This window comes from Trypanosoma equiperdum (assembly GCF_001457755.1).
Source record: "Trypanosoma equiperdum strain OVI genome assembly, contig: ctg_1516, whole genome shotgun sequence".
Classification (NCBI taxonomy): domain Eukaryota; phylum Euglenozoa; class Kinetoplastea; order Trypanosomatida; family Trypanosomatidae; genus Trypanosoma; species Trypanosoma equiperdum.
Window position 1 is genome coordinate 1 of NW_027123523.1, and position 13,404 is coordinate 13,404.

The following is a 13,404-nucleotide window of genomic DNA, read 5'->3' on the forward strand; positions in this document are numbered from 1 at the left end:
CGTGGTCTTACATCTGCGGGTCGCAAGCACCGCGGACTACGGCAGAAGGGCCACAAGGCCTCCAAGCTCCGCCCGTCTCGCCGTGCAGCGTGGCGCCGCAACAACCGCATGGTGTTCCTCCGCAAGCGTTAAGGATGCATCATCAGCACGTGACTGGATGTATTCTGTCCATTTCGCTGTCCGCGTTCTACATTCATTTCTTACGGTTCTTTTCCTACGTTTCATTTGACTAACAAAAAGGAAAAAAAGATAAGCTTTCGCTCCTTTGTGTCCCCTCCTATGCGGCGTGCGAGGGTTTCCGTGCTTGCGGCCGTTGTATTTGAACTTCCTGCCTTGTCTTTAATGTCTCTTGCTTTCCTTCCCTGTTCTCTTCCCCTCGCACTCCCTCATACAAATACATTTATTTGTATGTTGTATACATGTGCAACGTGCAAACGACTTCCATCGTGAAAGAAACCACAAGTTGAAATGGCAGCTACCAAGAGAGAGGCCCCCGTCCCGCGCACGGGTATTATTGCCGGCTTCAACAAGGGCTACAAAACAACCCGTCGCGCCCGCCGCCCGTCATCAAACGACCGTTACGCCCTCCCCCACAAGAAGTTGCGTGCCGTGAAGGCCATCATCAGCGACCTCGTCGGCTTCTCGCCCATGGAGAGGCGCGTACAGGAGTTGCTTCGAGTGGGAAAGGATAAGCGCGCACTAAAGTTCTGCAAGAAGCGCCTCGGCAGCATCAAAGCAGCGAAGAAGCGCCGCGCGAAGGTGGAGGAGGCTCTCCGCCAGCAGACCAAAAAGAAGTAGTAAGCGTCACCGTGGTTTGTTGTTTTTAACACTTTTTGTGGTTTCACTGTCTAGTTTTTATACGTTTCTGAATCTGTTTTGAAGGTGTTTACACTTCTTCCACACTGTCGCGTCTCAGTGATGGACGTTTGGTCAGTGAAACGCGGCAGGCGGAATGAGTCAACGTACCGTTTGTTCACCCTAGCAATACACAATTTGTGATCACCAACATTTTTCTTCCCTTCGATTCTTTTTGTCTCCCCTTGTCCGCAAGGGCCTACTAGTTTCTGTTAACATTTCACTAGTACTAGCTTATGCTCCAAGTATTTGCTTGTGATGGGGAATAATGCCCATTTGCGGCGTTCTAAGTTCCGCTGTCTACCCTTTTGTATGTGATAGCTGCACGCCACGGCTCTGCTGAGGGGTGGGGTTTCTCTCGTTTCCTGATAGCGACGTTTCACGCTCACGCATGTGCTCACTAGTGCTGATTGTGCGGTAACAGTTTGTTTCTTTTTTTCATATGAGTTTGTGTGCGTTTCAGCTCAGTAGACGAACGCAGCGATGCTGGCAGGTAAGATAGAACAACGGCATTGTAGGACAGTTACCATCGCGGATTCTGTAGATGCTTCGCATCACGTGAAACATAGGCATATTTTAGAGCGACTGCTCTCCACGGTTGGAAGAGAAACTACCTTTTGCGCTGCACCCACTTTTTTTCTTTACTGATGTTGGTTGTTTTCGTCAGAATATTTGTCTTTTAGCTTTATCTCAATGTCCCCGCGCACATTTGAAGAGGAAAGTGGTGTCCTTTTTACTCGCCGTGCGCTAACGGCGGTCCGTCACCTTTCAATGGCCCCTATTTGGGGAATGAGTCCCATTAGTACGTTATTGAAAAAAATTTGATTACCCCTTTACTTCCCTCCATCGCATCCACCACCTTACGGAGCATTCCATCGGCCAGCTTTATTATTATTTTGTCCGTTGTGGCATTCTGCTGCACTGTTATCGCCTCCCTCTTTTCCCACCTTGAATCTGTTTACTTAGACTGAGGGTTTACCAAGGGCGCTACAGGTAGCGCAACGAATGGAGTGCTCTGTGCACTCGCCATGCGGTCGGTATGTCGTAAGCTACAGGAATGCTGGCGACACGTTGCACATAAATGCTGTTCCCAAACCCGTGGCGGTGGAACCCGGAGCGGAAACTATCCACTACATTGCCGTCCTGGGCGAAAGTCACATTGCTGAAATATCAGCGGCGGCAGGAGTACGCAAGGACTTCACCGCGTTCTCCGATATGATTTATAACGCAATGATCGGTCGGTCGCCATGTGTGCGTTTTTTTATTGAGACATGCAGTGAAATGCGGACTCGCATCGCTACGGAAGTGGCACAACGACAGCACGCCTCAAAAGGGCCTGGTGTCGATGAGGAACAACCAGCAAACACCAGTATGGATGATAGCGGTAGTGGAAACAACAGTCTACTGTCCGAATCAGCTCGCAGTCAGCGGTTTTTCACTCTGGACTATGATGTGGACTTCACCCGTGCCATGTTCCCCGTTCCGCTCGTTGCAACGGAAGGTGGAGCCAACTCTAACAATGGAGAGCGGCAAACCGGACTTGTGAGAGCCGCTGGCCAGCAACAGCAACAGCACGGGGTCGCGGCAATACCAAACTGCGCTCCAGCGGCTGTTAAAAGCGATGACAACGAAGTGGCAAAGTGGCGGACGGAGAATGAGAAACTGAGGCGGGAGAACGACGCCCTCACACGGTTGTGCAAGGAGAAGATGCTTGAGATGCAGCGGCTGTGCGAAGATTTTCAGTTGCGCGTGGAGACTGTGAAGGAGGTGGAACGGCTAAAGAAAAAACTGGTGGAATTGCGCACGCGGGCTACCCGTGCAGAGGAAGAGAGAGATGAGGCACAGGCAGCTTTAGCTCGCATTCGACGTGAGCATCAGCGTCTGCAGCGCAGTAGGACACCGCAAGGCCGAATTGAGCACCAAAGCGAGAAATCCACTCGGCAGCGCTCTCGGTTTGACACCCCTCCTGTTGTGCGTGGCCGCCCCACCTCACGCGGTGGCGCGCGGGATTCGCCGCTGCTGAGGAGACTAAGCAGTGGACGCAAACAGACGCACTGCATGCCACGCAACCGGTCAGCGAGTAGTGAAGGCCTAACAGTAACGAAGCGACGCCTTTGGAATGGAAGTGGCAGCAGTGGACCGCCGTCGCGTTCGAGTTCGTGTGGCAGCTGCGAGCGACTGTATCGCAGTCCCACCGCGAGCAGTAGCCAACGTGAGCGCTGCACAGCAAAATATTTTGCGTCCCGTGCGGTGTTCTTCTGAGTGGAAGAAAGGCGAATTCAGCGAAGGATAGAAAAGTATAAGCGTACGTGTATACGATAGAACCTGCGTGTGAAAAAAGAAAGTACGTTAGACGACAGTGCTTAAGGGGGGAGGGGAGGAAGGAACCAAAACATAGATACATAGAAACACAATATTGCCTTCGATTGTAAGATGACTGCCACATGAATACGCATACTTCGATGCATTGGCGTCTCCTCACCACAAGTAACTTCCCAAATGCATCCCTCCTGCGCTGCAGGCACATATATATAATATATATGCTTCGCTATACTCTTCCTCCCTACGATGCACTTTGTCTTGTCACCATTGTTTTTTTTTGTGTGTGTGTGCTACGACTGCCGTGTTGATTTCTTCCCCTCTAATCTTTTTAGGCGTCACCGCAACTATTAGTGACTAGCTCGTCGGGCGATGCTTGCTGCTACCCGAAGTTTGGGCGGGCTCTACAAGGTGCCTGGACGCAAATCCCTCGGTGAGATTTGCAAGCTCAGCCTGCTTGAGGCAACGCCAGAACCTCAGTTAGCCACAATATGGAATGAACACCACAAGCAGTTCGTCCAATACTGGGGCCGAACCATCTCGGCTGATGCGTACTACGCTCTGCAGCCGCGTCTTAAGCAGTCACCGTACTTTGTCATTCCGGTGTTCCGAACGAAGGGACTATTTAACGTGGTGACAAACTGGGACCGCGATCTTGTTGGTGTCGCGCCACTTGCGGAGTGGCAAGAGAAGCAAGACAGCGCGCAGGTACACATGACAATTCAGTTCTTTACGGAACTGGCACGCACAAAACGGATGGTGATGGTGCGGTGTGAGATTAAAGACAAGGTGTTTGTCCGCCAGGACTGCGTGTTTGTAACGCAGATGCTGCTGAAGTATTACTCCGATCCTCAACTATACGAGATGTGGGTGGAGGTGTTTAATAAGCGTCCAACCCAGTTTGATTATCACATGTACCTGCGGAACATGAAAGATGAAGCGAAGCGGGATGATATACGCATCGAGGACAAGAAGGCGCAGGTGAGGATGGACGCCTACGGGCCGGTGATTGACACGCCGCCGGATGCCATCGCGCAGCAGATATTAAAAAGTGTTGATTCTGGCGCGCCACCACCAGGAGAGAGTCTTAACGGCTGCAATGGATATAGGAAAGAGTAGTGTTGCTGTCGAATATGACAGTTACAAAGCCCATTGGATCGTTCCTTAAGGGATATTTGTGTGTCTGCTTTTGTGCCTGTGAGTGTAATTTACTGTGAAGAGTTTGTGAGGGCCCACCGCCTTCCTTGTGGCCGTTATCGTTACTATCATCGCTACCATCGCTGTTGTCGCTTCTACTCTTCCCTTTGTGTTGTTGACACCCTCCCCTCCCCTGCCGTTCCTCTTGCATGTCCCGTCTGTTACTACTATTCGTTATTTCAATACATTTAGGTTTTTATAAATTTGTTTGTTCTCTCTCTGTATAAGGGCGTGTGAAGTCCACACAGAAATGGGTGCGACGGTGATGATGAAAGTGGATGAACTGGGGACGATGGATGTAACACTGAAGTAACTGGTGACATGTCTACCGCAACATATGATCGAGCGAGGATGTGTGTGTGTGTTTCTCGTTGCACCATTTTCGTTGTGTGTTGCAGCCAAGATGAGGACTGTTGAGCCGGTTTCCCGTAACGCTTGTGGGGTATATGATAAAGAGGGCCATACATGATGAGCTGAAACAGTCTGTGGGAAGGATGGAAAGGTGGTTCACTGCACGTTTGCTTGTCACTGCACATTGGAGCTATATGCATATGCATGCATGTTAACAAACAAGTGAACAATACCTGTTATTCGAAGTTAATGTCTGATATTAGGCGTTGGCGCGTCGCACCTTGCAATACTCGCTTTGCATATTATTATTAGTTTTTGCAGCTGACACCTTTCCCTTCCCTTTCGCTGTACTTTTGTTCACCATTACTTTTTGTTCCGTTACGTGAATTCCAAATATTTCTTTTTTTTTTTTTAAAACCCTCGGACTCGCAACCACGCCAATGCACTTGCATACACGAGCGCATCACATGATTATTTGAAAGAGCGATAAAACGAGGGTTGAAAAAAACAAAAAAAAAGGGAAACATCCATGCCGGACGTTGCCGAACACATAAAACGCCAGTGTGGCTTGCAGTCGACTGTGGTAAGTGGTAGGTTTAAAGATGCATTAGACGAAGCGCAGTGTCGACCGGCGTATCTCCTGATCTACTTGCATTGCCCAACGCATGAGGACACACCGGCTTTCCTCAGTGAAGTCCTCCCCAACCCGCCGTTACGTGAACTGATTGAGTCCCGCTTTGTTTTGTACGCGGCCTCTGTGATGGAGCCTGAGGGATATCGTCTCTCACTGGAGTTCGAAGCAACAACATTTCCCTTCCTTGCTGTGACTCTGCGGCGCGAAACGGTGCTGACAGTGAAGGGGCTGTGCTGCGCGCGGGACCTAGTGAAATACTTTCAAGCGATGTTTGATCGATTTGATGGTGTGCTTGCTGAGGAAATTCATCTGAGACATGAACGGGAAGAGAGAATGCGGGCCCGCACGGACGATGAGCGCCACATTGCCGAGATGCAGGCAGTTGATCGCAAACGGATTGAGGAATTCGAAAAAAAGAAGAGGGACAAGGTCATGAGGTTGCTCCTGGAGAGTGAGGAAATGAGGCGGAAGTTGGAAGAGGAAGAAGAGGAATGTGACCGACGACAGCATGAGGAAATGTTTATTCAGACACGATCTGACATTGCCCGCACCGAGGCAGAGATGCGACTCGCGCCTGAGCCACCCGCTGATGCCGATGTGTCGACAACAACATTTATTAGTTTTAGGTCGTTGAGTGGGAAGCAGAGCAAGCGCCGCTTCTACCTTAGTGACAGACTCAGTAACCTTAGGGAATACGGCAAAACGCTTGAGGATTACGACGGTTGCAACTTTCAGCTTGTCGTCGGTCACCCACCGCGGGCGCTGGAAACGGAGAGTGACAAAACCATTGGCGATGAGCCAACTCTTTTTCCACGAGCAGTAGTAATGATGCGTCGCCTGTGAAATAGTTGAGGGTCAACAAAAAAGGAAAAAGGGAAATGAAGGGATTCCCCCACCCTTTTCATCGGACTGCACGCTGCCGTGTCCGCGCCTCCGTATCTCCAAGCGGTTACTGCTTCCAGCGGCCAGAGGAGGCACACCGGAAGTTGATATTTGGGGAACCGGCCCCTTCGGGGTTAACAAACCACAATTTGTTTGTGGGCTGTAGGCCGCATGCTGCGATATTTGTGTTGGCGTTTTTCCGCTCTTGTGGAAAAGAGGGCCGATGGGATAAATGAAAGGAATTGCGCTGGAGGGTCATATATACAATTTTATTCTTTACTTTTGCCTTCGTCACCATTATCGGTTGCACTGGTTCCGCCCTCTGCCTTTTGCAGGATCTTCATGCCTTTCTTTTGTTCCTTCGTTCACTGGTCCCCACATGCGGGGGCGTCGCTGAATCTACCCTTGGATGTTGCTCACCTACTTTTTGTTTTGTTTGTTTGTTTGTTCGTGTCAACCGTTGTTTCCTCGTATCAGCACGGCAACAGAGAGAATGGTTCGGTTTCAGCCATGGAGCATGGCCGTGCAAACTCGCTTTAAGTGGCGGCACAAGGAGACGGACCGCTGGCGGCGACTAATGGACGCGACTTGTGTTCCCCTAGACTGGATCGGACAGACTCGGGGCCCATCCTTCACACAATACAGCGGGCACTGGACACATCTACTCACCTGCGCGCATGTCATCACGCCATGGGACTATCCAAATTTTTATCCCCCGAAAGGCCCGACGCGGTTTGTGTCCCGCATAACCCTCGCTGACACCATGACACAGGTTCGCCTTGTTTCACTGCAAGGTAACGCGGTTTACAAGCACTTCACTTCAAATCAACACGTGTTTGTGCACTCCAACCCACGACTTGATCTCTGCGTCTTACACCCCGAGCAGAATCTGCGGCGCAGTGGAGAGATGAAGATGTTGTGGATGCAAAATGAAGGGTATGTTACGCGACCCCGCCTGGAGCTTGTAAAACCGCTGGAGGTGGGGGATCATGTTTGGGTATATGGCATGACGGCCCATGAATCCCTTTTTGATGAGGAAGGAGGACCGGAACCCCTCATGATCCCAACGGGAATCCGAGCTCGCGTGCATGCCTTGACACGGGAACATTTCTTTATCGACACAAAGTCTATTGAAGGTGCTGAACGAGGGTGTGTGGGTATGGGAATGTGCGGCTCTGCTGTGATGCGTAATGGACGTTGTGTTGGGATGTTAACGGCAACTGTACATGAGGAAAGTGACTGTAAGGAGCTTGCTGGCACTGCCATGTGTACCTACGCCTCAGACATCTTTGAGTTTCTACTGGAGGTAGAGCGACAGATGAAGGCATTACCCCCAAGTCTAAACCGCCAGGAGACCATGTTTCAGCAGCGTCGCCGCGGTGAGGGATCGGAGGAATATGAGAAACAGCGTGAGACAGAAGGCAAGGAATGGGATTTGGACCATACGAGGCTGGCACGCCACATACCCGTACCCGTATCGCTGTGGCATATGGAAGAGAAATGGATAACAGAGGAAGATTACATGACAAACAAAGTGTTCGGTCGTGGAGGGCCATTTAACCAGGAAACTCAGGAAAATATTCTTGGATACGACATGAACTCGTCTAAATCATACGGGGAGCGGCCCGGGGATATCGCCTCCGTGTCTACTGCAACGCAAGACGGTAAACCAACAATGCAAGGCGAGCGGAAGGATTACAGCCCAACTGGAATCTACGCCGATCACGAAGACTTCAAGACAAGTGATGTGTGGGACTACAACGTCAGCTCGGAATTGCGGTCGCTCTTTGACAAGGGCGTTGACGCCAAAGATGCCCACAGTCTCAATATGATGCGCAAGTCACTCGAGAATATCCGTGCACAGCGTGCAATGGAAAAAATGAAAGAAACAGTAATGAAAGCCCCAGGTCACAGTGAAGACCCCCTCAATGTGGGAAGCATGGGTCGGTACGACGTCAATATGGAAGAAAGCAGTGCCCAGGCGTTCACTCCAGACACGGATGATGAGGTACGGGCCGCAGCGCGAAAGGAAGAAAAGTACCATGAGGAGCTGCGGCGGCGGCATGGCAACAAAGCGCGGCCATTTGGTGACGAAGATCTGAGAGGATTGTGGGAACCTCATTAAGGGATGATATTTCTGCGAGTGAGTAAGCAGAGGTATGGAAAAAGGAAAGGATTTGGCAGCCACGGGGAAGAAAGCAAAAAAAAAAACGGGTTACCGTTTAGGAAGTGGAGAACTCACTCGTGCGTGCCCTTATGCGAAGGGGACGGGGTGCCTCGTTTTTCATGGGTCGCGCTGACGGCGTCCGCAAACATCGGGTGAAGCATCATCACTTCTCGCCCCCTCCTTTCCTTTTTCTTTTTCACTTAGTTGGCATTCCATTATACTACACGCTGTTGGGGGTTTGTCATCATTACACCACCATTCTTTGTGTACATTCTCGTTTAATATCGTTATTTGCCACTGAAGCGCACTCTTCCAAGTTCAGAGACACAGTTGGTAGTCATTTATACATCATACGTATATGTTATACATATTGCCCCTTACTGCGGGTTCGAAATGCCCCTGGTGTTGACCCTCTCCTTGACTCACTCTGTCCCGCGCATCTAAACATATGTGCATACAATATTAGGGTTGTGACACAGTAAGTTTGTTTTCTCTTTTAGTGAGAAGAAATTACCGCTCTTTCGCCGCTGGTGATGAATCCAAGTGCCCAGCCGTGGTATCCCCCGGCGGAGTTGGTGCTTGGCGCACCGACGGCTGGCTTAACGGCGGTGCGTTGGCAAAACGATCCGTACCGTTCACGAATAGCCAGGTGTCCGCCTCCGCCGCTTTGCGGTGACGATGATTTCATTTCGTTGCGAATCGAGTCCCTTGTGCCGGTGGCAGGGACCAAAACGGATTCACCGATTCCAGCTGCTTTGACAGCAGCAGCAGCGGCCGCAGTGTTGCCGACAGCGGTGCAGGTGCCCGTGACTAAAGGTCAACCATACCGCAGCAGCGGAGTCACTTTCGCAAGTGTACCCACGCAGGCGGAGGCACGCCTTCAGAAGCGATCACAACCAGTAAGTCGTTGCCAGGCAGATCTAAAACCCTTGTGGCGCAGCTTCGCCACCGTGTCGTCTCTGGACTCTCAAGGCGATTCTCAAGAAATCGAAGGCGCCACAACAGAGGAAAAATGCTGCGCTGCACGTGTTCGGCCTGCAAGGCCCAAGGTGCCAATCCCGCGTCCTCGATCGCAGCTTAATGCGGACAACGCTTTTGCAGCCGCCCGCAACCTCAACAAAACGGTGTTGGCGGGTAGTTTAGATATCAACCCGCACACGCCAGCATCGACACCTAATGACTCGAGCCCCGACCAAACCTCCGAAACCCCTGCCGTCTCTGCGAGTGGGACAGACACCACAACTACCGACGGTGAAAATAATACATGCACGACCTCTTCTCCCACAGACGTTGGTGCATCAACAGGCCGCAACAACACTTGCTCGGAGGATGCCGAAGAGCCCAGCTGCGAAGTCATCAGCGTGAAGAGCACGGCCCAGGAAGCAGATGTTGACGAGAAGCCGCAATGTCTGGCGAACCGCGCGCCACCGGGCCCAACCGCATCCAAAAAGACACGATTGAAGCCAAAGTCTGAGAAGTGGACAATCGTCGGGGGTAAGGCAGGAGTGGCACTCGCTTCCGTGCAGGCGGCAGTAGTGCCAGCGAAGAGGCCAACTGCGTCGATTGCCAGCACGAAGGCACGTGAGAGCGTGTCGCGTCACCGTACTCCGGATCCAAAAGCAAAAGAGCGCGTTAGGTCCAAGCAGCGGCAGTCGCAAGCCCAGCATAGGGAGGAAGTCAACAAATGTAGCAGCAAAGATGATGTCATCATCGAGCAAAAGTCGAAACGACAGCGGGATTCGCGGCGCCCGCGTGAGTGCTGGACTGATGAGGAACTTCTTGAAACCCTAATGAGTAGCACCACAATCTCTGCTCAGACGGGTGCATCCTCCAGTGGTAACAGTGGTGATGGTGCCGCGTCATTTGCCATTATGGGTGTCCCACTCGTTTGCGTTACACGAGGTGAGGAACTTCTCACGTCGCAGTCCTCGTCGCGGAGCGACGCGCGGCAGCGAAATGCACTTCGTTTGTTCATTCGTTCCCTCGCTATGTTTGAAACGTCCAACGCCAAGACACTGCTGCTGCAGCGTGCGCTAAATGGGCTGCCAGAGTCCTGCCATCACCAGTGCCCATCACTCGTTTGCGCTATCATGTTGGAAATGAGTGGAAGCTGTGTGGATGTGGAAAAAAGCCTCCAAACGTGCTATAAGGCATTGAGGCTGTCGGAGAGGCACAATTTAGACACGTTTGAAATGTTGTCGCGACTCGGCATTACGCGCACCCTTGCTCGGGTCGTTGACACAATGGATGCGCGGGAGAATTTAACACGAGCGGCACTGATTGCGATTGACCGCCTCGAAAAAGAGGCGCTCGGATGGATTGTGATGCAAATGGGTGTCACGCTGGAGATATCAGGACTTTTCCCTGACTCACTTGCTTGGTATGAGGTTGCTGAGCGCCTTGCTCGGTCTACTGGGCAGCAGAGACTTCTTTGTGAAGTACACTGCTGTCAGAGCATCGCCTACTCGGCAGTAGGAGAGCTGGAGCGCGCACAGCAGGCTTACGAGGCTTCACGGTTATTACTTTCCAACATTCATCGGCACTGCCATCAACGACCATTGCAGAACTATGCTCAACTGAAGTGTCAGCTCGGTGATATGGCGGGCGCGCTGCAGTTGCAGGAGGAGGAACTAGCTATCGCCAAGGAGCTGGGTGATACGCATGCCGCGTCGCGTTGTGTCGGCGCTATTGCATTAACAAAGCGGTTTCTTGGTCGCTATGACGAAGCGGCAGAGAATTACATGGAGGAGTTTAGCGTGCATTGTTCCCGCGACCCGCGGCAGGCGGTGGAATCGCTTACCGGCGCGGCATCCTGCTGGCGATTTGGCGGTCACGCGCAGAAAGCGTATGATTACTGTATCCGAGCCCTCACTCAAGCCCGTGACTGTCATGACCTCACTACCATCGCCAAAGCGCTCGCAGAGTTGGCAGAGACGGAGCTAAGCATGGACAGACTAGATGAAGCACAAGAACATCTGCGCGAGGCTCTCACCGCAGTATTCCGCGTGGACGATGCAGAGCAGAAGCAGTATCTTGTGAAGGCCGCGCTTTGTGAAGTGGAGTGGCGTTGTTGCAGTGCATTGGGCCAAGTGTACGCGCGCCGTGGTCAAGCATTTGAGGCCATGCAGTGTGCTGACCGCTGTCACGTGCCGAACACGGTACACATGGGGCGATTGCTGTTGCGGCGTCAGCGGTGCGCTGGAGCCATACATGACGCCACCAACCCTGAACTAGTCAGCAGGCAAAGTGTCGAACGGGTGCTCAAACATCCCACATTGAAAGGTTGGAATGTAGTCTGCTATTCACTTCCGTGGGCTGAGAAACTCGATTTTATGGTGTATGTGGTCATGCTGGACGCCGACAGCGGTGAGCTGAAGTGCGTGGCTCATCCGCTTGTCATGAGTGACGAGTTGGTGGCCTTTTTCTCTGGTCCTAATGCCTTGTGGGACTTATTGGATGCTCCCATGTTCACTGACACCGGGGACCGCATGTATGGCGATACACCGCTATGGCCGCAGCTGTACTCAAAGGTGGCATTTGACTTCCAGCAGAACCCAAGCAATGCGGAATGTCTTGTGTCGCTTCGTACGGATCCGCACTATTGCCTTCGTTTACTTTATGACAATTTTGTGCGGCCACTGGAAGCGGACGTTGCCGGAGCAGAAGGGCTGATGTTTGTCGCTGACGGCGTCTTCAGCCGAATTCCGTTTCATGCCCTTCACGATGGGAAGAAGTACCTCGCAGAGCGCTTTTGCACGAGCACTTGCTGCTCCATGGCGCTACTCTGCACGCACGCCGTGGAGGATGAAAGCATAAAAGCCGCAGTGACTCCACCTGCAAAAGCAACAGATGGTGGCAGCGAGGAATCCATGGGGGGGATGATTCCCAAACGTTACACCATAGTTGATGATGCCTCTCATAAGGTGGTGTTAATGGATTCCTTTGTTGAGGAGATGGTGGCTAAAAGCAATGACAGTTCTAATCCTGTTGGAGTGTGCGTCCGTCACTGGGTGGTTGATGAAAAGCAACCTGTGATTTCTTGCGTGGCGAACGAGCAGCAACTCATCGATGCGGCGTCATCAAGTGACAATTCCAAAGATGGAAACGGCGATATCAGTGCGGAGGCGGCGGGAAATGATGATCCCGACGTGTCTGCCACAAAGCACCTGCTGTCGTGCTTGCGGCGCCGTGGCAATGTCACTTCAGTACGTAACTCCCTCTACCGAGCCGTGCATGAGAACCCCGAGGGCGTGTTGGAGTTGCGCCTTCGTGTCGTGCCGGAGGTTAAGGAGGATTATTGCGGAACTTTTGTTGGTGCCTCATGCGATGTCTCCGCCAGCCACGCCAGTGAAGTGGCCAGCTCATGGGAGTTGCGAGGTTACGCACTTGTTTTATGTAGTGGCATCGGGACCTACGGAGGATTATCCATGCATGAGACGGGAGTGCCGGTGTATCGAGCACTTCAGTATGCGGGAGCTCGCTGCATGTTGTTGGCAGCTGGCAGTCGAGTGCCGCCATATGTTAAAGTTCCCGCTGCTGCTGCAGATGCGGTGCTGAATGGGCGGAGTGTTGCCGCAGCGCTGCGTGAGGCATATGTTCGAGCGATTGCGGCGGATGTACCGTTGGAGGATTGGTGCGGGTTTGCGCTGGTGGGCCTGCCGATCTCGTGATATTGCGGGAAATGTGTGATCGATCATATAAGGCGCCGAGTATTCACAAAATTATGCCGATTGTCTTCCATGTGGTGAACCAATCCCTGAAAGGAAGATGTAGAAGGAAAGAAAAAGAAAAAATAAAATAAAAGGAATGCGCACGGTGTATATATGAGTATGTGTATGAATATGCTTTTATTCTTATTTATTTATCATCATCTTTTTTTTTACTGTTATTATTTTATATTTCTCTGCTACGTTCTTTTTTTTTTGTTATTGTTATCATTCCTACCATTATTATTATTATTATTACCATTATCACTATTACGATTAATACGTTTTTTTTT

General features: G+C 51.6%; 5 protein-coding genes and 1 pseudogene across 6 annotated transcripts; all 6 read left to right on the forward strand.

Annotated features, from left to right (window-relative positions):
- Window positions 1–468: 468 nt before the first annotated feature.
- Window positions 469–798, forward strand: TEOVI_000585600 (ribosomal protein L36, putative; the record flags this gene model as incomplete). Its single annotated transcript, XM_067221907.1, has 1 exon — window positions 469–798. The coding sequence occupies one exon, from the start codon at window positions 469–471 to the stop codon at window positions 796–798; it is 330 nt and encodes a 109-aa protein (XP_067078008.1).
- Window positions 799–1,860: 1,062 nt separating this feature from the next.
- TEOVI_000585700 (uncharacterized protein) lies at window positions 1,861–3,117 on the forward strand (the record flags this gene model as incomplete). The annotated part of the gene is made up of 1 exon (XM_067221908.1): window positions 1,861–3,117. One exon carries the CDS (start codon window positions 1,861–1,863, stop codon window positions 3,115–3,117), a length of 1,257 nt encoding a protein of 418 aa, XP_067078009.1.
- Window positions 3,118–3,546: 429 nt separating this feature from the next.
- On the forward strand, window positions 3,547–4,293 carry TEOVI_000585800 (ATP11 protein, putative; the record flags this gene model as incomplete). The annotated part of the gene is made up of 1 exon (XM_067221909.1): window positions 3,547–4,293. One exon carries the CDS (start codon window positions 3,547–3,549, stop codon window positions 4,291–4,293), a length of 747 nt encoding a protein of 248 aa, XP_067078010.1.
- Window positions 4,294–5,251: 958 nt separating this feature from the next.
- Window positions 5,252–6,199, forward strand: TEOVI_000585900 (ubx domain containing protein, putative; the record flags this gene model as incomplete). The annotated part of the gene is made up of 1 exon (XM_067221910.1): window positions 5,252–6,199. One exon carries the CDS (start codon window positions 5,252–5,254, stop codon window positions 6,197–6,199), a length of 948 nt encoding a protein of 315 aa, XP_067078011.1.
- Window positions 6,200–6,647: 448 nt separating this feature from the next.
- On the forward strand, window positions 6,648–8,363 carry TEOVI_000586000:pseudogene (annotated as a pseudogene). Its single transcript has one exon. A coding segment is annotated over exon 1 (1,716 nt).
- A 575-nt stretch (window positions 8,364–8,938) lies between these two features.
- On the forward strand, window positions 8,939–13,075 carry TEOVI_000586100 (CHAT domain containing protein, putative; the record flags this gene model as incomplete). The annotated part of the gene is made up of 1 exon (XM_067221911.1): window positions 8,939–13,075. One exon carries the CDS (start codon window positions 8,939–8,941, stop codon window positions 13,073–13,075), a length of 4,137 nt encoding a protein of 1,378 aa, XP_067078012.1.
- Between the last annotated feature and the right edge of the window lie 329 nt (window positions 13,076–13,404).